Here is a 23525-nt window from a genome sequence, read left to right as displayed (position 1 = left end):
TCTAGGATGTAAACACGCCTGTATAGTCTTGTACGACAGACGTCAGGCTTTATAAAGAAGAACCAAACAAGAAATCAACTGATTAGGCCTCCCGGCCCGCCCCAGGAGTCGCTGGTGCATGGCTTCCAACTTTCGTCTCTCCCGAGCCCGTACGGGAGTTGTAGCGATGAGACAAGATAGTAATTACTAACAATTGGATACCACGAAATTGGGGAGAAAAGGGGGTAAACATTTTTAAAAAGAAAGAAAGAAATCAACTGCAAGGAGTTAAAGACCAACGGATAACCTTTTTATTGAACATCTTCAAAACATTTCATTTTCCTCCGTTGACATCATCACCATCACCCTTCAGCACCATGGATGAGTAGCAGTTCCACAGGCTGAACAAGGACCTTCGCTAGTTCCACCTATAGAAATAAAGTGACTGGAGCAGTCATTCACACTTTTCCCAATCCCACTTTTCCCCACCATTCTAGTTCTACGGCTCCGTCCTCTGCATTCGTCTTCCTTTATTTGATGCCGCTGTTGCTCATGGTCTGAGCTTTGCATACTCCCTTGCCGGCGATCTCGAAGGGGGCTCCCTTGTAGTTGGCCACACACTGGCCGTCTGTCTTCAGGTCCGGCTGCACCGCCTCCCACACCTTCTTCTTGGGGTTCAGCTCCTTGTCTGGCTCACCTGGAAAACATAGGAGAGAAAAACACCTTGTATGGAGCAATGCAGTGGTATTATGCACTAGATTTTTTGAATATCTCATTGTGCATCGCTTGTATCTTTTTATGAATAAAATTGGAGTGGGAACGTGCCTCTTTCGTTTCAATGACATGACGTCTCTAGGGGCAACCACAGTAGATGACAACTCCAATGGCAACACTTTATCTGCCTTGCTAGCTTATCTGTAGCCTTGTGAAAGACCACTGGTTTGTGCTGCTGGAGTACTTCCTGGGCGTCGTGTCGATTTTGAAACGTAAACAAAGCTGAACCAGAAGTTTTACAGAAGCTTTTACTCTTTTAGCGCTAATTCAAAACGGATACAACAGCCATGTTTGTCGACAACTAATGGAGTTAGGGAGTTCTTCATTACCGCAGCATTGTGTTATTGGCAGCGTTTGGATATTACTTGGCATCTGTATGGATTCATAACTGGCACTTCACATTGGATTCATAATGTGCTTCTGTTGGGGTGTGATATTTTCCTACTCATCATCACAAACATCCTGGAAGACGTGCAAATGTTTTTGTCGAATTTTCCCTCAGTCGCACACAAGTTGTGACGAGGCAGCGTTGACACCCTCTACAGTTTGAACAGGAACCCGGATGCTCATTTGGGCTGGTGAATGTGTGAGCAATTACTGTTATCTATCCACACTGACTTGGTGCTACTAGCTAGCACAGAAATGTCACTATAAAAATAGGGGTGCACAATTCTGGAAAGTTTAGCAAAGTTCATAGGAAAATCTCAAATTTTGCAAACAGTACAACTCCCTAAAATCTAGAGAAAAATCTGGAATCCTGGGGGACCAAAGCTGACGTCAAAATAAGAGAGAAGGAATGTCAAAAGAGGGAATAATAGTCCATCATCCCTCAATGCCAACAACATCCTGTTTGGAAAAGCGTTGGCCATCACCGCAGTGTACAGAACAGCTAGAAACCGACGAGACCCCCTTAGCTCCCCCTCTTCCTCCTTCCTTCTCTCCTCTCTTCCATTTCGTGTTCGTTCTCTGTGTGCGTAGGGTCGTAAAAAACACGTTTTTTTGGCCGCTGGGAATTGAATGACCGCCACAGCCCTAGTGGGATCGCTCGTTAAACAAACAGCTTTAGGAGGGGCCGTGAGAGGAGATGAAAGGAGAACCCAGGCTGATGTCAGCGGGCTCCAGTCCTGATGGAAACTCCCAGTTCAGGTACTGTTCCCTACCAACAACTGCACGACTCAACTCCCTCCCCTCCCAAAACATTTTGTTTTGCCAGCCCCACAACCATATTTTTGTATTGGCTCCGGTACAAAAACAAATCTCAAATCAGTCACATTGATGGTGGTGGGTTGCCCGATTCAACGTCGGGTGAGGCATGAGGTTGGATATTCTTTGACGTGGAAGGCTTATTCTGGGGGACCAAAGCTGACATCAAAATAAGAGGGAATGAAACTAAAACCAAGTCCATCATCCTTTATCCCTCACTGTAAACAACATCCCATTTGGAAAAGCTTTTACCATCACCGCCGCGGCTATGTTTTTTTAACGACCCAGAGGTGTGAAACAGAACCGACAAGACCGCCTTAGCACCCCTGCTCATCACCTCCACCTCCCTCCATCCCCCTCTCCTCTCTGCCATCCTGTGGTCCCTCTGTGCGACCAACCTGAATGTGGCTCTAATTGACGTGCGTAGTCGGACAAAAATCCTTGTTTTACGAGGGGGATCCCTCGAGAGATGGAAGGAGAAGAGAAAGGAGAGAGGATAGGGAAGGAAAAGAGAAAGGAGCAGAATAGAAAGGAGAGGGGAGAGGAGAATAGAAAGGGGACGAGAGATGGAAGGAGAAGAGAGGAGGAGAGAGAAGATGAAAAGGTTGTCTGTGTGATGGACACTCCCTCGTCCATATTCTCCCTCTCTATCGCCACAGCCTCTCTATCTCAGGGAAACTCCCAGTTCAGTTATTGTTCCCTACCAACAACAGCACGACTCACAACCCCTCTCCTCACCCCTCCTCCACCCCCCCCCCCCCCAAAACGTTTTGTTTTGCCAGCCCCACAACTAGATTTTCTTATTAGCTCCTGACATGAACAAATCTACAGTCACATTGATGGTGGTGGGTTTCCCCCTTCAACGCCAGGCGAGGCATGAGGTTGGACATTTTCTGACATCCAGGCAGGCTCTCCTCTAGTTCGGGTTTCTGTTCATTTCCCAGGCATGACATTGAACATGGAGTATGGTTAAAAGGCACTGGGATAGTGGATCGTCACTCTGTTAAAGATGATGAGTCCCATAAGCTGTGTTTTGTTGGGTGATTTGGTATAAAGAGCTCTTTAATTCTCTACATCTGAATCAAACCAGTCCGAGGTCCTTGAACAAGGCATTTAGTACTCTCCCGCCTCCTAAACTCCCTACCCCTGGTTGTGGATTCAGATTTATTAGGATCCCCATTAGCCGACACCAATGGAGGCAGCTAGTCTTACTGGGGTCCGACCATTCAAAAAATACTTGACATTTAATTGTGGGATTGTGGGAAAAGAGGACCTGACTTACACTTTAGTCAGAGGGAGTTGATTCGTTTGTCTATTCCGTTAACAGTCACAGTCCATTTAGCTCCAGTCACTAAAGAGAACAGGGGAGTAAACGCTGCAACAGGAAAACTCTGTGGGGTCTTGAGAAGGCTTTGTGATTCCTCTCTTCAAAGATATGAAGGGGAAAAAAGCCTTTGTTACCCTTCGCAAGATGGCAAGAGGACAGTTGCTTCTTCACGTCATTTCATGTACAAATGTAAAGGCAATAATACCAACCATGTTATTATGCTCAGGGCAATGCATTCAGTCCTTTTCCCCTTGGGTCATCTGAAGTGGCTTGTTGGTAATAAATCATTCATGACTCGAGCACACTGGCTGTGTCCCATTCCACCAGATGCAGCTAAAGCTGACGTGGCGTTCCACCTTCGTACCACACTCATTGTGTGCTACTTTCATTTTAACCAGTGGAATGGCAAACATCAAGCCTTCAACTACTTTACCACATTTAATTCAGTTACCCACGTGACATGGCCTGGATTTGAACCAACTAGATGAACTAACCAATAATTGGTCTACAAACTACTTATACTGAACAAAAATATAAAAACTCACCATGCAACAATTTCAATTTCAGCAGGTCTTGAGCTGTAGAGGGTACGATAAAGTAGCCTGGCTAAACCAGACTGAACACTGTGCTCCCCATTGAGTGCAGCATTCATTCTAGTTTAACCATGAAGTAGACCCTAGAGGTCAGGGCCCATATCCACAAAGCCTCTCAGAAAAGAAGTGCTGATCGAGGACCTGTCCATACAATCTTCTTCATTATTATCTAAAAGGCAAAGGGATCCTAGATCAGCACTCCTACTCTGAGACTCTGTGGATATGGGCCAAGATGGTCAGGGGTGTTATAGTACCTGGGAAGCCCTGGAAGATGACTCTGTCCCCGGGCACGGCACCACTGGGAGGGTCTAGAATCTCCACCTTGTCTGGGGAGCTGGCACACATCACCATGGCCTGGGACACCACGCCTCTCATCTTAGCTGGCTTCAGGTTGCACAGCAGCACCGCCATGCGATTCTGCATCTGGGGGGGGGGAGGAATCAGAGAAAGGGAAAAGGTTTACAACTATACTGAGATACAGAGACATTAAATACATATATTCAACATTCTTCTGACAGACAAGAGGACAAAGTATTGAAATAAAGAACACATATTTTACTAGTAGAGAGAGATTAAGGGAGCGCTGCTTTGACTCTGTACAAACCACACAGGGCATCTTACAGTGCGGTCTTCAGAATGAATGGCCTACTTTATGACTTGATTGATTGGTCTGAGAAGAGAAAACGGAGTAAAGAAAACACCGATTGGTGTGGTCTCCACTCTCAACCTCTTTGCAGTACTGTGGTTTTCAGAATCCTATTCCCCCATGTCCAATCTTGTCATGTAAAATGACTGCCTCCGGCGGCATATGGTTTGCGTGTATGGTGTGCCTTATTTCAGAAACCAAGAAGAGCGAGGCGAAAAAAAGCCATTATTCTTTCATGTCTCTGGAGTGACCTCGGAGGTTTACCCAAACTCTGAGAAGGCCAGAAGCCATTTCCAACAAAAGAGAAGAGGATGGAGAGAATACAGTGTCATGGTGCGTGTCACAGCTAGGAAAATAATGAGGTCTTCATTTTGGAAACATCCTTTTAAAAAGTAAATGTTGACATAAATCTGCATACATTCCCCTCAGTGTGACACATTGTTTTGACAGCCTTCTTGCAGCAGCTTTTCTCCCTCAAGCGCCATTTTCTTAGCGGGGAAAGTGTGTGTGTGTGTGTGTGTGTGTGTGTGTGTGTGTGTGTGTGTGAGGTATGTGACGGCAGTTTTGTAAATCGGTCGGATGTGTGGACTACAGAAGTCAAGTTTTGTGAGTGTATGTCACAGCTCTACTCTCACCCTGTGATTATGTCATTTCCTCAATTGAGGGGTTGACATTCAAATTCATGTAATGGCAATGAGGCCTGAAATCACTTGTCAAAGGTTAAAACTGAACACAATCCAAACACGCTAGAATTTGAGTTTCCAAAGTTTCCTTATTCCTGCCAACGTACAAGGGACAAACATGCCAGGGCTCTCAAATCAGCACGCTGCCAGTGGGCCCTCTACGTCGCTGCCAGTGGGCCCTCTACGTCGCTGCCAGTGGGCTCTCAAATCAACACGCTGCCAGTGGGCCCTAAAACGTGGCTGCCAGTGGGCCCTCAAACGTGGCTGCCAGTGGGCCCTCAAACGTGGCTGCCAGTGGGCCCTCAAACGTGGCTGCCAGTGGGCCCTCAAACGTGGCTGCCAGTGGGCCCTCAAACGTGGCTGCCAGTGGGCCCTCAAACGTGGCTGCCAGTGGGCCCTCAAACGTGGCTGCCAGTGGGCCCTCAAACGTGGCTGCCAGTGGGCCCTCAAACGTGGCTGCCAGTGGGCCCTCAAACGTGGCTGCCAGTGGGCCCTCAACGTGGCTGCCAGTGGGCCCTCTACGTGGCTGCCAGTGGGCCCTCTACGTGGCTGCCAGTGGGCCCTCTACGTGGCTGCCAGTGGGCCCTCTACGTGGCTGCCAGTGGGCCCTCTACGTGGCTGCCAGTGGGCCCTCTACGTGGCTGCCAGTGGGCCCTCTACGTGGCTGCCAGTGGGCCCTCTACGTGGCTGCCAGTGGGCCCTCTACGTGGCTGCCAGTGGGCCCTCTACGTGGCTGCCAGTGAAAGTGTTTATCTTTTTACTCCTCATGTCGTTCTTCAAACTCCAGTATGTTCCTTGAAACAGGGAAGGCTCAATGTCTTGTATGCATGGTCTGTCGTCACGTTGACTCTCACACAATGAATGACTTGAAGAGAAAGGAAAATGAAGGATTCTGTTAACTGTGGGTTCTACTTGTCCAAATGCTGCTCGTCAAGCCCCGGTGTGGAAGGAAGAAGGCTGCTCGTCAAGTCCCCGGTGTGGAAGGAAGAAGGCTGCTCGTCAAGCCCCGGTGTGGAAGGAAGAAGGCTGCTCGTCAAGCCCCGGTGTGGAAGGAAGAAGGCTGCTCGTCAAGTCCCCGGTGTGGAAGGAAGATGGCTGCTCGTCAAGCCCCGGTGTGGAAGGAAGAAGGCTGCTCGTCAAGCCCCGGTGTGGAAGGAAGAAGGCTGCTCGTCAAGCCCCGGTGTGGAAGGAAGAAGGCTGCTCGTCAAGCCCCGGTGTGGAAGGAAGAAGGCTGCTCGTCAAGCCCCGGTGTGGAAGGAAGAAGGCTGCTCGTCAAGCCCCGGTGTGGAAGGAAGAAGGCTGCTCGTCAAGCCCCGGTGTGGAAGGAAGAAGTCTGCTCGTCAAGCCCCGGTGTGGAAGGAAGAAGTCTGCTCGGCAAGCCCCAGGTGTGGAAGGAAGAAGGCTGCTCGTCAAGCCTCGGTGTGGAAGGAAGAAGGCTGCTCGTCAAGCCCCGGAGTGGAAGGAAGAAGGCTGCTCGTCAAGCCCCGGTGTGGAAGGAAGAAGGCTGCTCGTCAAGCCCCGGTGTGGAAGGAAGAAGGCTGCTCGTCAAGCCCCGGTGTGGAAGGAAGAAGGCTGCTCGTCAAGCCCCCGGTGTGGAAGGAAGAAGGCTGCTCGTCAAGCCCCCGGTGTGGACGGAAGAAGGCTGCTCGTCAAGCCCCGGTGTGGAAGGAAGAAGGCTGCTCGTCAATCCCCGGTGTGGAAGGAATAAGTCTGGTCGTCAAGCCCCCGGTGTGGAAGGAAGAAGTCTGCTCGTCAAGCCCCCGGTGTGGAAGGAAGAAGGCTGCTCGTCAAGCCCCGGTGTGGAAGGAAGAAGGCTGCTCGTCAAGCCCCGGTGTGGAAGGAAGAAGGCTGCTCGTCAATCCCCGGTGTGGAAGGAAGAAGTCTGCTCGTCAAGCCCCCGGTGTGGAAGGAAGAAGGCTGCTCGTCAAGCCCCGGTGTGGAAGGAAGAAGGCTGCTCGTCAAGCCCCGGTGTGGAAGGAAGAAGGCTGCTCGTCAAGCCCCGGTGTGGAAGGAAGAAGGCTGCTCGTCAAGCCCCGGTGTGGAAGGAAGAAGGCTGCTCGTCAAGCCCCGGTGTGGAAGGAAGAAGGCTGCTCGTCAAGCCCCGGTGTGGAAGGAAGAAGGCTGCTCGTCAAGCCCCGGTGTGGAAGGAAGAAGGCTGCTCGTCAAGCCCCCGGGTGGAAGGAAGAAGGCTGCTCGTCAAGCCCCGGTGTGGAAGGAAGAAGGCTGCCCGTCAAGCCCCGGTGTGGAAGGAAGAAGGCTGCCCGTCAAGCCCCGGTGTGGAAGGATGAAAGCTGCTCATCAAGCCCCGGTGTGGAAGGAAGAAGGCTGCTCGTCAAGCCTCGGTGTGGAAGGAAGAAGGCTGCTCGTCAAGCCCCGGTGTGGAAGGAAGAAGGCTGCCTGTCAAGCCCCGGTGTGGAAGGAAGAAGGCTGCTCGTCAAGCCCCCGGGTGGAAGGAAGAAGGCTGCTCGTCAAGCCCCGGTGTGGAAGGAAGAAGGCTGCCCGTCAAGCCCCGGTGTGGAAGGAAGAAGGCTGCCCGTCAAGCCCCGGTGTGGAAGGATGAAAGCTGCTCGTCAAGCCCCGGTGTGGAAGGAAGAATGCTGCTCGTCAAGCCCCGGTGTGGTAGGAAGAAGGCTGCTCGTCAAGCCCCGGTGTGGTAGGAAGAAGGCTGCTCGTCAAGCCCCGGTGTGGTAGGAAGAAGGCTTTCTCTCTTTAAATGACCAAAATGAAATCTAGTCATTACAGGGACATGTGCTTGGACTGTCTTGGAGTCTCTGTGTAATTGACTACGGCTTTATGACAAATGTCTCAGTGGAAAAGGTTATTTCAGTGGTGAAGAAACACTTCACAATTCAACAACCTTCAACTACAGAACGTACATTAAAATGCAATAAAAATGACTGTCAAACAAATGTCGGCCCTAGCTTAGTAATGTAGCAGAGAGCTACGCAACTACAAGTCTTACAATGAATGTATATAAAAATATAATAAAAAAATCGTCATTCCCAATTACTCTTCTCATAGAAGCATAGCTATATGACTCCGACAGTGTTTGGGTACAAAGAGTCCAACGTGCATGTGCTTTCATTTATAGGGATTATACATTGTCTATGTTAAGCAGGATGTACAAAGACTCACTATGTTTTGGAGATGAATCAAAAGAGGCAAACCGAGAAAATAGGTTTGATTGTAAAGAGCAACTGGGGACTTCTGCTAGGTGAATAAGACTGCAAACAAATTACTTTTGCGTCTCAGAGACAAATCGTAAATTCCGGGGCAATAACTAACTAAAAACCAAGTCTGTGTGCAGAAACCTACGTCGTGGACATTAAAAAACGTCACGTGAACCCTGACACAGACTACATTGGAGTAGTTACTTTACATGGGCTATTAAACCCAGAACAAGACCCTGGCTAGCCAGAGTTATAGCACCCATGTGCCCAATAAAAACAGCTCAATTTATTGTAGTGAAAATAAGGCAAAAAAAACCACAGTAGTGTTAAAACAGCAATCTTTAAAACCAATGTTATTTGACTACCAAAAGCATGTAGAGAGCTTTGTAGTCTACTAGGTCAGCCTCCGAAGTCTTCCTGAATGACCGTTAAGCTCCCAGTACCTGTTTAGTACAGTAACAGTCTTACTCTGTATTGTCATGGACAGACTGGGTTCCAGACACACAAAACATTCCAAAGGGGCATTTGTCTGGTAACAACCCGGTGAGTTGGTCTGGTAACAACCCGATGAGTTGGTCTGGTAACAACCCGATGAGTTGGTCTGGTAACAACCCGATGAGTTGGTCTGGTAACAACCCGATGAGTTGGTCTGGTAACAACCCGATGAGTTGGTCTGGTAACAACCCGGTGAGTTGGTCTGGTAACAACCCGATGAGTTGGTCTGGTAACAACCGATGAGTTGGTCTGGTAACAACCCGATGAGTTGGTCTGGTAACAAACCGATGAGTTGGTCTGGTAACAACCCGATGAGTTGGTCTGGTAACAACCCGATGAGTTGGTCTGGTAACAACCCGATGAGTTGGTCTGGTAACAACCCGATGAGATGGTCTGGTAACAACCTGATGAGATGGTCTGGCAACAACCCGATGAGATGGTCTGGTAACAACCCGATGAGCTGGTCTGGTAACAACCCGATGAGCTGGTCTGGTAACAACCCGATGAGATGATCTGGTAACAACCCGATGAGATGGTCTGGTAACAACCCGATGAGACGGTCTGGTAACAACCCGATGAGACGGACTGGTAACAACCCGATGAGATGGACTGGTAACAACCGGATGAGTTGTCTGACTGACACAGGCCTTGTGTGAACACTTGACATTATGAGGCTCTTTGGCTGCATTTAGACAGGTAACCCAATTCTGAACTTTATTTTATAAATTTGTTCTTTGACCAAACACAGATCTTTTCACATCGGATCTTATTCAGAGCTGATCTGATTTTTCAGAGCGGATCTGACATTTGGTTGGGCAGTAGCCGGTGTTAGACTGTGTTGGTACTCGGCTGTGCATTCCAGTACCTGATCTATGGGTATGTGCTTGACCAGCCCGCTGACCACCGTCCTGGGGGCTGCCTCTCCCACGTCCACCTGCTCCACATAGAGTGAGTCGGCGTCCGGGTGCTTCTCGGCCGTGACGATGCGTCCCACCCTCATGTCCAGACGCGACACGTCCACCTTAGCCTCCTCCTGGGGGGCCGCAGGCTTCTTCTCTCCCTTCTCTGTGATAGGACACAGAGAGGAAAGGGTTAAACCACGCACACACACACACACTATGAACTTGTAGTTAAGTCAGTAGTAAAGTAGCTCTTGACAAAGCTATGGTCCTCTGTAGCTGTGTGACTGTGGTCCTCTGTCGCTCAGTTGGTAGAGCACGGTGCTTGCTACGCCAGGATAGTGGGTCTGTTTCCCAGGACCAACCCGTACGTAAAATGTATGCAAGCATGACTAATTTGCTTCGGATAAAGGCGTCTGTTCAAATGGTATATATTATATAAGCTACAATACAGGCTCTGCCACAGCAGGTATAGTATTCTGGACTGGGTTCAAGGATGGCATACTGACTCCCTGCCTTTATTACATTAAAGGTCCAGCAGAGAATATATTTTTTCCAGGCATCTAATGCAAGACTTCTTTGAGATTATGTTAAAGCCCACTGCTATGGCAGTGTTCCCCGGGGACTCATTAGGATCCATTTGAACCTAGTCTGTGTGGAAACTATGCTGAGTGGTTCAGCCATCTTGACTGTTCTGATCCAATTTACCCCAAAGTGAAAACAAATCTGCGAGACATTTTTGACTGATCACCGCAGGCGTTAAATAATAGTACATTTACTTTCCACAACTCACCAGAATTCTGAGGAGACTTAAAGCAAATACCAATATCAATACCCACTGTTAAAACATAGTCCCCGACACGCTCTGCACGGATACTAGGGTGTTGTAGCGTGCCAGACGCTTCCAATGATATGGGGTGGATAGTATGAAGTGGTCTCGTCTCCTAGTCTCATCTCCTTCATTTCTTTCCTAGATGGTGAGAACCTTCCAGTTGGGAGCTCGACTCCCCTATTGCTCAAACCAGCAACCCACTGGTCCGCTTCTCTAACCTCTGGGCTACCTACTTAAAAACGTATGCAATGTTACGAAAACAGCGTATTGATGTGTGACATCATCCGCTTGGCCCCTGAGCAGCAGTGCACCACACCGCGGGCCGGCTGATTTATTTGATTGACAGGCGATGATTGTTTAGAAGAGGTGCGAACACAGTCACATCAAAGCCTTTGTGTGGAAACGAGGATATCCACACGTACTAAAACAAATCAATCCGCAACAGTGGAGATAAAAAACCAAACACTATCAGATATTTACTGCTCTGTTTTCCATTGACATCTGGCAGTCAGAAAAGCCAGATACAAACCGGTTCAGTCTACATCACAAAGCATTCTCTTCTTCTCTGAATTAGAACCTTGTAAATAATCTGGGGAAGATCATTCCCAATTTGTTGCCGTGACAGTTAATTAGTCCAGATGAGTTTGACGTCTGTGTGGAACGAGGCTTCGACTGATTTATTGTAAATAGAATATAATTTGAACAATAAACCCAAAAAAGTTCAAAAGAATAAAAACCCAACACTGCTGCATTTCAATCATTTAGCTGGAAACACGTTTTTAGATCTAATATCGACACTGAGGAAATTAACCGCATGTTATATTATACTGCATTAGAGCATCTCTGGTTTAGCCCTGGGGAGGATCTCTGGTTTAGCCCTGGGGAGGATCTCTGGTTTAGCCCTGGGGAGGATCTCTGGTTTAGCCCTGGGGAGGATCTCTGGTTTAGCCCTGGGGAGGATCTCTGGTTTAGCCCTGGGGAGGATCTCTGGTTTAGCCCTGGGGAGGATCTCTGGTTTAGCCCTGGGGAGGATGTGCAAAGCCTCAAGATGAATGGCATCGACAAAATATAAACATCCAAACCGGAATTCTGCCTGTCTCTCATTACAGCGTTGACACTTCTGCTAAGACTATTCTCTCATCACTGAAACAAGTTAATACATTGTTTTATTTTTTATTAAAATCATTAAGGTTAAAAATCTACTTTGGGATAAATCACAGAAAGGTTTCGGAGAAAGATCATTTGTTTTGGGAAAAGGCCTGTCTGTAATGTTGGAAATTGAAACGTTAGGCCAAAGTTTGAAACGGATCCCCTTTATTTGCAGATTCCCCTTGCGCCTTTCGTCCATTATCGCCAGATAGTAGAAATGCAGATGGAGAATACCTGCCTGGGAAATCACAAATGGCCATTAAAGTACAGACAGATCGCTGCATCCAGCCAGGCATTGATGGAAACTCTGGATCTAAGACAAGGGCTTGTGTTCCAAATGGAAAGAAATGTCAGAGAAGTGCAGACAAAAACCATCCCAAAGCTAAATCATGGAGCACTTCAACTCAAATTGTCATTGAAGAGGCGCTTAGGCCTACTTCAATTTTTGCTGACAAATCGAAAAACCCCAAATATGACATATTTCACTTTAGTGTGGTGGAACGTTGAGGGGTTTGACAATTATGAGTGTGTGAAATCCCAGATGTGGAAGGGCCCTGCAATTTCAACAACAAGTCACTTCTTGCTTTGCTTTACCCCTTTTCTCTGGTTTATTCTTCTTGCCCTCGCTGTTTTTGGGAGGGGGGCTGGCAGTGGCAACAGGAGAGGTGGAGGACTTTGCTGGGGACGAGGGCTGAGGAGGTGTGGACTTGGAGGCACACTGGACACTCGAGTCTCCTGCTGTTGGCATGGCCACCTCCCTCACTGCAGAAGGAAAAAAACAGAGAGACGATTCATTTAACACTTTTATCCAAAAGAGACTTAGGGCTCGATTCCGTCTGTAAAGCTGAAGCATTACAGAGCCCTTAAACTCTGGTCTAATAGTCACACTAGCATACAATATTGGACAGATGCTAAGTGGTATGCTAGTATGGATATTGGAATGTTGCCTTACAGTTGACAGTGATACATGAATTAAGTACATCTGGCCCATGCGGGAATTGAACCCAGAACCCTGGGGTTGCCGGCACTATGCTCTAACTAACCCACTGAGCCATGAGTGAGGATATTCAACTCCAGTGACAGCAGTACTGCTGGTTTTATTTTGATGCTACTGGTTAGAATCCAGGGGACTGGTTTGTAACGTGGAGATCAGAGGCTGATTATAAGGGAAGGATAAAAACCAGCAGAACTGGAGTTGAACGCTCCTCTGCATTACCGTTCAGATAGGCTGTACGATACTGTAGCAATACTGTAGCAAGTTTCAATACACAATATATCTACAGGTTGGCTATTTTGCTTTTGAACCCAGAGGCATTAACATCCCTTTTCACACTACTGAGCCACCATAGTTGCTGGAATCATTCAGGAAAGAACAATGTGAAAATAAAATATCCGAACCAGGGCAGTATGGTTTGGGTGGGTACGATAGTACGAAAGGGGTATAACGAAGCCATCCACCCTGACAGATGGTACTTTGAATTGAGAATGGCGGCGAGGGATCGTTGGATATGAAGGCTCTTCATTGAGTTGTACTTGGCCTAATTAGTTTCAGCAACATAATTCTGCTTAATGATAGAGAAAACCTTATTTGTAGACCCAATGGGAGGAAAGACCAGCCTCCTAAAGCTTGTTTTGATTGGAAAATGACAGCATCCATGGCAATTCGGAAAACAAGAAAATATAGTTTTAAATCTCCTCAATCAATCCCCAGATTGTTTTTGGGTGGGGAACCCATCATCTCAGGTTGAAGTTTGGATGTAAAGTCATACTGTATCCACGTTTTAACTCTAATGTTGAGAGCTGAGGTTCAGAACTTAAACGGTTTACCTTTAAAACAACATGGTGATTAACCTTTTAAAAATGCTGTCGTTCTCTGTTGCTCAAAACGCCCAGACACCCATGAAGGTCTTCACTTTATGTCAGTCAGTCATCTCCATAACAAAACTGGGATTTAGCTTATTTTACAGCATCACAGAGCCCCATTGAAACAAACACCAAAAATAAACAGCGGAATTGGATACGTGGAAAAACGTAACATAATCCTGCAGTCCTTTTCACACACATTCCTGAGCGCTCCAAAACCAACATGTAGAGATAGCCTTTTGATGAGGGCTGCCTATTTGTACGAATCCTCTGGTTTCTTACCACCTAGTTCTCCTCTCTGGAAGCCATTACTGACATGTTAATGATCAGAGACTGTTTGCCCTTGTATGTTAATGCATGACAGAGGCGCGATATCACAACAGGGTTGTAGTACGCCGCCAGTCACGCAGACGGCATGCCGTTTGATTTTGGCAGTTGGGGGGGGGGTTGCCTAGTACCCCCCATCATGGCTCTAACGATGGACATACTTGGGCACTTGAGTTCAATTATTTGTTTGAACTTTGATAGTTAAAAAAAAGGTCTGGTTGTAATATTAGAATGAGACGAGAAGGCATTTTATTAAGATCTAGGACTGTTACTAATACAGCTAAACAAACAATGTGTCGCTAATGACTTGCCTCAGACACCGTCAACCACTCAAGTGTGAGAACTTTACCCTACAGCTAGCTATAGCTATGTGGTTGATAACATCAAGGCCGTACCAAAGGAATGGCGTCTGTTCTTTGAAGAACGAGGTTCCCCCCCAGGAAAAATTAAGTTCCTCTCAATCGCAGTCTGAACAGCATCAGTATTTCATCTCAGAGGAGGTCTTAGCAGAAGTTAAACAGGATGTGACAGAGGATGGAACACTGTCACCAACAAACTACGTACCTCCTCTGCTCTTCTCCTTCTCCAGCAGTGTTTGCTTCAGTTGCTCGATGTCCCTCTTCAGCTTGGTGTTCTCCACCATCAGTTTCTTCTCTTCTCTGACGGTGGCCTGCACCTCTATGTTCAGACAGAAAGCTCCTGTCAGACTTTTATAGGGCCAAACATGTATCATTTCGTTTTAGCCTACAGCTTCTTTCCCTCCCCAACTTTGGCTTTAAACCGTTTCTCCAGCTAGGCTACTTCGCCCTGAGAATGTGAACTCATGTAGAGTTGAGGTCAAACTCAAAAAATTATTGTCTTTTTAGGAATTTCAACAACTTGAGGAATACATTTGACCCCATACTCTGCTTGAGATTGAGTGTACACATGCTTCTCTATTAGAGGTCGACCGATTATGATTTTTCAACGCCGATACCGTTTATTGGAGGACGAAAAAAAGCCGATACCGATTAAATCGGACGATTTTTATTTATTTATTTGTAATAATGACAATTACAACAATACTGAATGAATACTTATTTTAACTTAATATAATACATCAATAAAATCAACTTAGCCTCAAATAAATAATGAAACATATTCAATTTGGTTTAAATAATGCAAAAACAAAGTGTTGGTGAAGAAAGTAAAAGTGCAATATGTGCCATGTAAGAAAGCTAACGTTTAAGTTCCTTGCTCAGAACATGAGAACATATGAAAGCTGGTGGTTCCTTTTAACATGAGTCTTCAATATTCCCAGGTAAGAAGTTTTAGGTTGTAGTTATTATAGGACTATTTCTCTCTACCCCATTTGTATTTCATTAACCTTTGACTATTGGATGTTCTTATAGGCACTTTAGTATTGCCAGTGTAACAGTATAGCTTCCGTCCCTCTCCTTGCTCCTACCTGGGCTCGAACTAGGAACACATCGACAACAGCCACCCTCGAAGCAGCGTTACCCATGCAGAGCAAGGGGAACAACCACTCAGTCTCAGAGCGAGTGACGTTTGAAACCCTATTAGCGCGCATCCCACTAACTAGCTATCCATTTCACATCGGTTACACCAGCCTGATCTCGGGAGTTGATAGGCTTGAAGTCATAAACAGCAGAGCTGCTGGCAAAACGCACGAAAGTGCTGTTTGGATGAATGCTTACGAGCCTGCTGCTGCCTACCATCGCTCAGTCAGAGTGCTCTATCAAATCATAGACTTAGTTATAACATAATAACACACAGAAATACGAGCCGTAGGTCATTAATATGGTCGTATCCGGAAACTATCATTTCGAAAACAAAAGACGTTTATTATTTCAGTGAAATACGGAACCGTTCTGTATTTTATCTGGCATCCCTAAGTCTAAATATTCCTGTTACATTGCACAACCTTCAATGTTATGTCATAATTACGTAAAAATTCTGGCAAATTAGGCGGCCCAAACTGTTGCATATATACTGATTCTGCGTGCAATGAACGCAAGAGAAGTGACACAGTATCACCTGGTTAATATCGCCTGCTAACCTGGATTTCTTTTAGCTAAATATGCAGGTTTAAAAATATATACTTCTGTGTATTGATTTTAAGAAAGGCATTGATGTTTATGGTTAGGTACACATTGGAGCAACAATACGCACCGCATCAATTATATGCAATGCAGGACACGCTAGATAAACTAGTAATTACATCAACCATGTGTAGTTAACTAGTGATTATGATTGATTGATTAATTGTTTTTTATAAGATAAGTTTAATGCTACCTAGCAACTTACCTTGGCTTCTACTGCATTTGCGTAACAGGCAGGCTCCTCGTGGAGTGCAATGTAATCAGGTGGTTAGAGCATTGGACTAGTTAACTGTAAGGTTACAAGATTGAATCCCCTGAGCTGACAAGGTAAAAATCTGTCGTTCTGCCCCTGAACGAGGCAGTTAATCCACCGTTCCTAGGCCGTCATTGAAAATAAAAAAGTGTTCTTGACTGACTTGCCTAGTTAAATAAATATTAAATAAAGGTGTAAAAAAATAAAAAATAAAACAAATTGGCCAAATCGGTGTCCAAAAATACCGATTTCCGATTGTTATGAAAACTTGAAATCGGTCCTAATTAATCGGCCATTCCGATTAATCGGTCGACCTCTAATCTCTATGTTTGCTTGTGTCTGTGTGTGTGTCTCTGTGTGTGTGCACGCTTTTGGTGTCTCTTACTGGCTTTCTCCTTGAGCAGCTGGACCTGCTGTTTGAGGTAGTCTATGATGTGGTCGGCCTCGGCTGCCCGCTGTTCCAGCCTCATCACGGAGGGAGTGTGACCCGACATCTTGACCAGGGGTAGGGAGCGTGTTACTAGGAACCTAGAACCAGAAAACAAAACCTACCAGTGAGAAAGAACCACAGGTATTTACAGTACAAGACAAACTTGAAAGAGAGACATTCTGGAATTTGGGAAAGCAACCCCAACACAAGGCACAATGAGAAATAGAGAATGAGAAATATAATTGTGGCAATCCACCTATCAGTTAAATGGAAAAGTACGTTCTAAGAATTATATTTCTGTGCTACAGTACAGCACAGACATTTAAAACATGAGGGATGTATATGCTCATATCATCAGGGAACCTGGGAAGTTGGAAGCATCCCAAAGACAAGACAACCACAAGAGAATCCCAGGTTGCTGCTACAGCACACAGGCATGTTAGCTCATAATAATAGAGCATGTGGGACATCTGCCTGGCATATTCAAGAGGCTGGCTTCCTTCCACAAGCACAGAGATAAGAGATAAGAGATAAGAGATAATCAAATCTAATTTTATATGTCACATGCGCCGAATACAACAAGTGTAGACTTTATTGTGGAATGCTTACTAACGAGCCCTTTCCAACAACGCAGGTCAAAAGTAGGAAAATTAACAAATGGATAAAAAGAAAGTAGTAGCACAATAAAATAATGAGGAGATGCGCGCACACACACACACAGACAGAGTACCGGTACCGAGTAGTTGGGGTGATTGATTGAGGTAATTTGTACATGTAGGTTTGGTTAGGGGATTTATTGAGGTAATATGTACATGTAGGTATGGATAGGGGATTGATTGAGGTAATATGTACATGTAGGTTTGGTTAGGGGATTGATTGAAGTAATATGTACATGTAGGTAGAGGGGGAAAAGCTGAAAGATAATAATCAGGGGATAAAATGTTGATAGCCATAAAAATAAGTCAATAAATTAGCTTATCCCTTCTTTTCCCCCCTCCCTCGATCATTCCCCCTCTCTGGCAATTTGGAAGGAGGGAGCTGTTTCTTCTCAGTGCAGAGTCTGGAAACCTAAAAATTGTCTCGACAAGCTCCAGGTCAACTCGGTCAAACCAAATTATTCAATGACACAGCAAAAAAGCTAAACCATATGACAATAAATGAAATAAACAGTTTTTTCTTTTTACATTAATTTTTTCTCTCTCTTTTTGTTGTTTTCTCAGTTTTTTCCCTTTACAGGCAGAAATGGGAAAATCACATTGTAGACATCATCGGCGACGTGTGTGTTTGGTTTTAGGGATACTTTTAAAGTTCAAAAGGGATCAAACAACAGCCTCGTGCCACTCAACCAGCTGGACGAGGGCTTTTAGGGCTTTTCTTGTAATGTGCCTTGGACATGTACAGGCTTTGGCAATCCTCTCCCATTGACAAAGTAAAGGAAAAGAGAGGGATTTTTACAAGGGCTCAGGCGAAAAGGGAGGAGAAGAAAACGTCCAACACATAGGCCTAGTACAGGGTGGCGCTGGGAAACAACAGCTGGAGCGAGATGAAAACAAAACAGTCAGGGATGAGGAAATTAGAAACACAAAAAGAGCTGGAGTTGATAATATAGGGGATCAAAGAAGTTTGTTTGCTCGAAGGCTCGGAATCGATTTAACTGGGCTCTGTGGTGGAAGATTTTATGAGCGCCACTATAGGGCTGTTTTGTAGAACTCCTGAAAATGAGCCCCGGGGCTGGGGCGGTGGGGCCTTGCCGAGCCACCTCTGACAGCATCCCAGGCCTGGCCTCCAGGCAGAAAAAAAGGAGTCCCCCAGGGGTCAGTATCCCTACCGTGGACATTGGACAACACTGCAGAGCAGATAGCTTAACAGAGGAGTTGATCATAACTGGCTCTGGATGTCATTCAATTCACAAGGCAGCACAAGGTTGGAACTAAAACTGCTTTGAAAGTAATGTTCCATCTCATTGTTTTTTCTGCACCGAGCAAATTTCAGGCCTGCGGAGCGAAAATTTTAACGTTGCGAAAATTATGTGAAACTTCCAGCGCGCGTTTACTGTGAACACTGAGGTGGTACCCACTTTAAGTTACAGTTTTAGCAGTCCGAGGTGAGCTGCACGCGGGCACATTGGTTGAGAGGATAAAACATAACAATCATCACTTCCAACTCAAAGTCTATACAAGTCTAGACCTGGCTCCAAAACCACTTCTACTCTGCAACTGAAACATTGAACACTCCACTAACTTTGGTTGTTAGGACACCAGTATCGTGATACTCAGCGATATCATGGCAAAGAAACAGAAGATGAAGCGGATTGAATTTCCTGTGGAAAACAGTCCTAATGTTGGAAACAAGCAGCTTGATGTTGTCACCCAGAATCATGTTTCTTTTCCAGCCTGGAGCACACCATATTTGACATACAGTAGTTTTTTTTAATTAAAGGACCACAGAGTAAGTCTGCTTTGTGTTTTCCTTGTTGCCATGGAGAATCAGGTATCGTAGTATCACTACCAGTAATAGTGTCACTAGCAGTAATATCCTAGTATTGGGAGAGTGGGATGGAGAGTGAAACCAAAGAGGACTAGGGGAGATTGGTACTCACGTGACAGACAGATAGCAGCTGTCAAATCATATCCCTTTCCCGTCGGCATCTACTATATGACTGGTGTCCTATTAATATCATATAAAATGTTATTTGTCACATGCTTTGTAAACAGGTGAAGACTAACAGCGAAATGCTTACTTACTTCCTTCCCAACAATGTAGAGAAAAAAAATAGAAATAATAACACAAGGAATAAATATACAATGAGAAATGATAACTTGGCTATATACACAGGGTACCAGTACCCGAGACGATGTGCAGGGGTACGAGGTAGTTGAGGTAGATATGTACATATAGGTAGGGATAAAGTAACTAGGCAACAAGATAATAAACAGTAACAGCAGCATATGTGATGAATCAGAAAGGGTCAATGCAGATAGTTAAATAGTTTACGAACTGGACTAACTATGGACTAACTATTTAGAAGTTTTATGGCTTGAGGGTAGAACCTGTTCCAGGTCATGTTGGTCCCAGACTTGGTGCATCGCTACCGCTTTCCGTGCAGTTTCAGAGAGAACAGTCTATGTAGGCATTTGAATGTCAAGGAGCAACAACCAATCTATACTAGTCAAATAGCCAACGCTCGGGAGTCTTGACTAACTTAACATCAGAAGACAGAATGATGAATAACGTATTGGTCAGCTGGTGGCCAATATAATATAGCCTAGTCTGATATTAAACAATACCTTGTTCCAGATTCTCTATGGGAAGGTCTAAGAGACGACATGCCAAAGAAATGCTTGACTCATCCCGAAAGTTTGTTTTTCTTTTCACCTCATTTAGGGGAACATGGACAACACAACGGACACAAGACCATCTTCAAGGAATAACCCAGGCGTTGGATGATTGGCATTGTACAAGTAGAAGCTAGCTCTGTTTTCCCAGTTGGGTGATAGAACTAGCTCCTACTTGTACTAGGCCTGTTTTCCCAGTTGGCTGATAGAACTAGCTCCTACGTGTACTAGCTCTGTTTTCCCAGTTGGGTGATAGAACTAGCTCCTACTTGTACTAGGCCTGTTTTCCCAGTTGGCTGATAGAACTAGCTCCTACGTGTACTAGCTCTGTTTTCCCAGTTGGGTGATAGAACTAGCTCCTACTTGTACTAGCTCTGTTTTCCCAGTTGGGTGATAGAACTAGCTCCTACTTGTACTAGGCCTGTTTTCCCAGTTGGCTGATAGAACTAGCTCCTACTTGTACTAGCTCTGTTTTCCCAGTTGGGTGATAGAACTAGCTCCTACTTGTACTAGGCCTGTTTTCCCAGTTGGCTGATAGAACTAGCTCCTACTTGTACTAGGCCTGTTTTCCCAGTTGGCTGATAGAACTAGCTCCTACTTGTACTAGGCCCGTTTTCCCAGTTGGCTGATAGTGAGAAAAGCATAATAAGCAAGAGACCTCAAAGTATGTGTACCCTTTCATCTGTCTTTGGGGAACAGTGACAACAGAAGTACTAAGGCATTGTGTGGCGGTAGAAGTAAGCCTAGGTCCTCCTCTGTTTTCCTTCCTTCACCTCCCATCCCGGTTTGGTGGCGGTGAACACCCATCAGGGCATGACCTAGTGTACCAGCCTCACTTAATTAAGGGTGCATTTGTAAATTCACTCTGGAGCGGCAGAGAGAGCCTGGACGGTCGTAAATTCAGAGTGTTGTCAGATTGTCCGTTGGTAAATTTGTCATTATCAAGTGCTCAAGACACTCGAACCAGAGCGCTCGCATTTCAGAGCAGAGCGTCCAGAGTGAATTTACAAACGCACCCGTTAGTCTCCACTGTGAGGGGTGTGTGTAGATGAGATGAAACACCAGGCTGTCTGCGAGGCAATGAGAACAGTGTGGACCACAGCAGGCCAGCAGAGATCTGAACACTTTAAAAGGGACCAAGGCTTTTCTTATGAGGACACACATCAAGTGCATCTTTCAACTGCGGCTTGGCCTTTCCATCACTCTCTCACTGGCTGGCTTTCTTGCGGTCATAATGTCATCACTCAATAGGCATTGGCTTTGAAAGACATGGATGGGGTCAAAAGAGTCAGTCACAGCACCAGTTGGTTGTTTTGCCCAATAGGCATAGTATAACCCGTCACTTACTGAATGGGAGCTGGATTTTTAGCAAGAACACAACCAATAGGTTTATTGTTTGTCCAAAGTGTTTTGGGCATTTCAAGTCCATTGATGCACCTGATGCGTCAATCTAAGTAATAAGAAAAAAAATGTAAAGCCCCATCAAAGTCCGTCAGTTTAAGTTAGAGCTATCAGGGTGGCGTCTCAATCCACCGCATCCGTTCATGTCGGCCTTCCGCATCTGCGGTGGAAGGTGGCAGACCTACAGCAGTGTTTGTCACAAACCTTATTCCTTACCATTTATTTTTTTGACTTCATTTTTTTACATTCATGAATGTGTTATTCAATGTGTTTCTATGGGCTATTGTAGTAAAGTTCAAATTCAATATTTATCAGATCATTTTAAAATATTTTTCCAGATACCTAAAGGGGTCCTAAAATTAAAAACCAAACAGCTGAATGAAACATGGTATGACCTTCTTAAAACAATTCCATGTTAGCTAATTACAACGGCTTAGACTTTAATGGAAATAATTGATGCACTGCATGGTCTACTTCTGGGACTGATATTCACATATATAATGATGGGTGCACTTGCAGTAAAATGTTTCTAACTGCTCTCTGAACAGATCAATCACTTGATAGATTAGAATGATTTGGGACAATAATGGGGTTGTTTTTGACAGAAACCAGTGCTTTGCATGACATTCTCCATTTTTTTTAATGTTGTGGTTCTGGCCAGGACAGTTCTGGCTGGGACTAGGGACATTCTTGTTACTTACATGCCTTCACAGCCTCTACTGTACTTTGACACTTGGTGAGCATTGTTTTGTAACTAGGTAGTTCTGTTCATTTATGTTTGAAAAGACAGTTGCTGACAAGGCTACCTAGCTTTGGGACACAACATCGGGATTCTGTATTGGGGTGTGTTCATTAAATTCACTCTGGAGTGCCAGAATGTGCTCTGTGCGTTTGTAAATTCAGAGCTTTGTCAGATTGCCCATACGTAAATTCAGAGCGTTTCACTCTCGGAGCGTTCAGATCGCACACTGGACGCTCTGGCCGAGGAGTAGGGTTGATCTGACCGTACCGTCCATAACTGATGTTGGTGAACGTAAGGAAAACTACTGGGGAATATTCAACTATAGCCGGCTTTCCTGTCAACAAAAACACATGTATAATCTCTAGGAACTCTACTTACCAGACGTAAAGTGAAATGTGTCCCTCGCTATCAAATGTACATTTGAGTCCAACTTTTGCCCAAACCGCAACATATTCCTGCTGTGTAAGATGCATGAAGTGCGTGGTCTAATGGCAGCCCGCTGTCAAACTTCACAAGAATTTGGGGTGATTTTGACAACAACAAAAATATTCTGACATGTATTTCATAGCAAGGGCCACATTTCACTTTGTCTGGTAAATTAAGTTCCTAGAAATTATACATATGCTTTTTTTGACAGGAAACGTGTGCACACGCCGGCTAACGTATCTGTGGTGAAATAACAGTATTGACGTAAGCTAGCTCAGTTTAGCAATATGGGTTGCATCGTTCTAACTCTAAAATACCAAGAATTCAGAAATAACTGGCTGATTTGAAAAATATACTAAAGATCAGAAATAAACATGCATTCAACTTACATCAAACTGTGACCGACACGTTTCGAATACCCACAGCTGTTCGAGAAAAGACCCCACGTAGCCCCATGCGCAGTGTCACTGGTCTGCATACCATCTGGCTAGCTCGGGCCTTCTAGCATGCCATATCTATCCATATGATTAGACATTTGATATATGCGCCGCAGTTGCACAGTTTATATCATGAGGATTTTTTTGGGATAACTTGCTATTGCCTGCGTAACCAGTAAATGCATACATTATTTGGCATTCAGAAGCAATTAGTAAATTACATTTCGAGATAATACAAAATAAAAACATAGCAAGAATCGTACTACGAATGTTTGGTTATTTTTGTAAAAACATTGTTTATGAGATTTGATCAGGCATAGAAAATAAAGACATGCAGATAAAGTAAGATACCTGCTATATCCTTTGGTTTGTCAAAATTAACACTAAGCAATAGATACATTTAACCAAAAGCTACTAATACCGGTAGATTGGTAAGCAAGGTCGCAATGTTTACAAATC

The 23525-nt window shown here is 45.2% G+C and overlaps 1 protein-coding gene across 2 annotated transcripts; it reads right to left on the bottom strand.

Moving 5' to 3' along the window:
• Positions 1-267: 267 nt before the first annotated feature.
• Positions 268-23525, bottom strand: aimp1a (aminoacyl tRNA synthetase complex interacting multifunctional protein 1a). 2 transcript variants are annotated; one of them, XM_036954053.1, is made up of 7 exons: positions 23418-23525; positions 16681-16823; positions 14505-14618; positions 12345-12512; positions 9736-9935; positions 4131-4299; positions 268-676 (listed from the first exon to the last, which is right to left on the bottom strand). In XM_036954053.1, exons 2-7 carry the CDS (start codon positions 16787-16789, stop codon positions 510-512), a joined length of 927 nt encoding a protein of 308 aa, XP_036809948.1. In that variant the 5' UTR covers positions 16790-16823; positions 23418-23525; the 3' UTR covers positions 268-509. The 2 variants fall into 2 exon arrangements, with proteins under 2 accessions (XP_036809948.1, XP_021429045.2); XM_021573370.2 differs by lacking the exon at positions 23418-23525 and adding an exon at positions 23019-23150.

This window comes from Oncorhynchus mykiss, chromosome 19 (genome assembly GCF_013265735.2).
Source record: "Oncorhynchus mykiss isolate Arlee chromosome 19, USDA_OmykA_1.1, whole genome shotgun sequence".
Lineage (NCBI taxonomy): Eukaryota > Metazoa > Chordata > Actinopteri > Salmoniformes > Salmonidae > Oncorhynchus > Oncorhynchus mykiss.
Note: the sequence above shows the minus strand (reverse complement) of the source record. Positions and strands in the feature narration are given on the sequence as shown.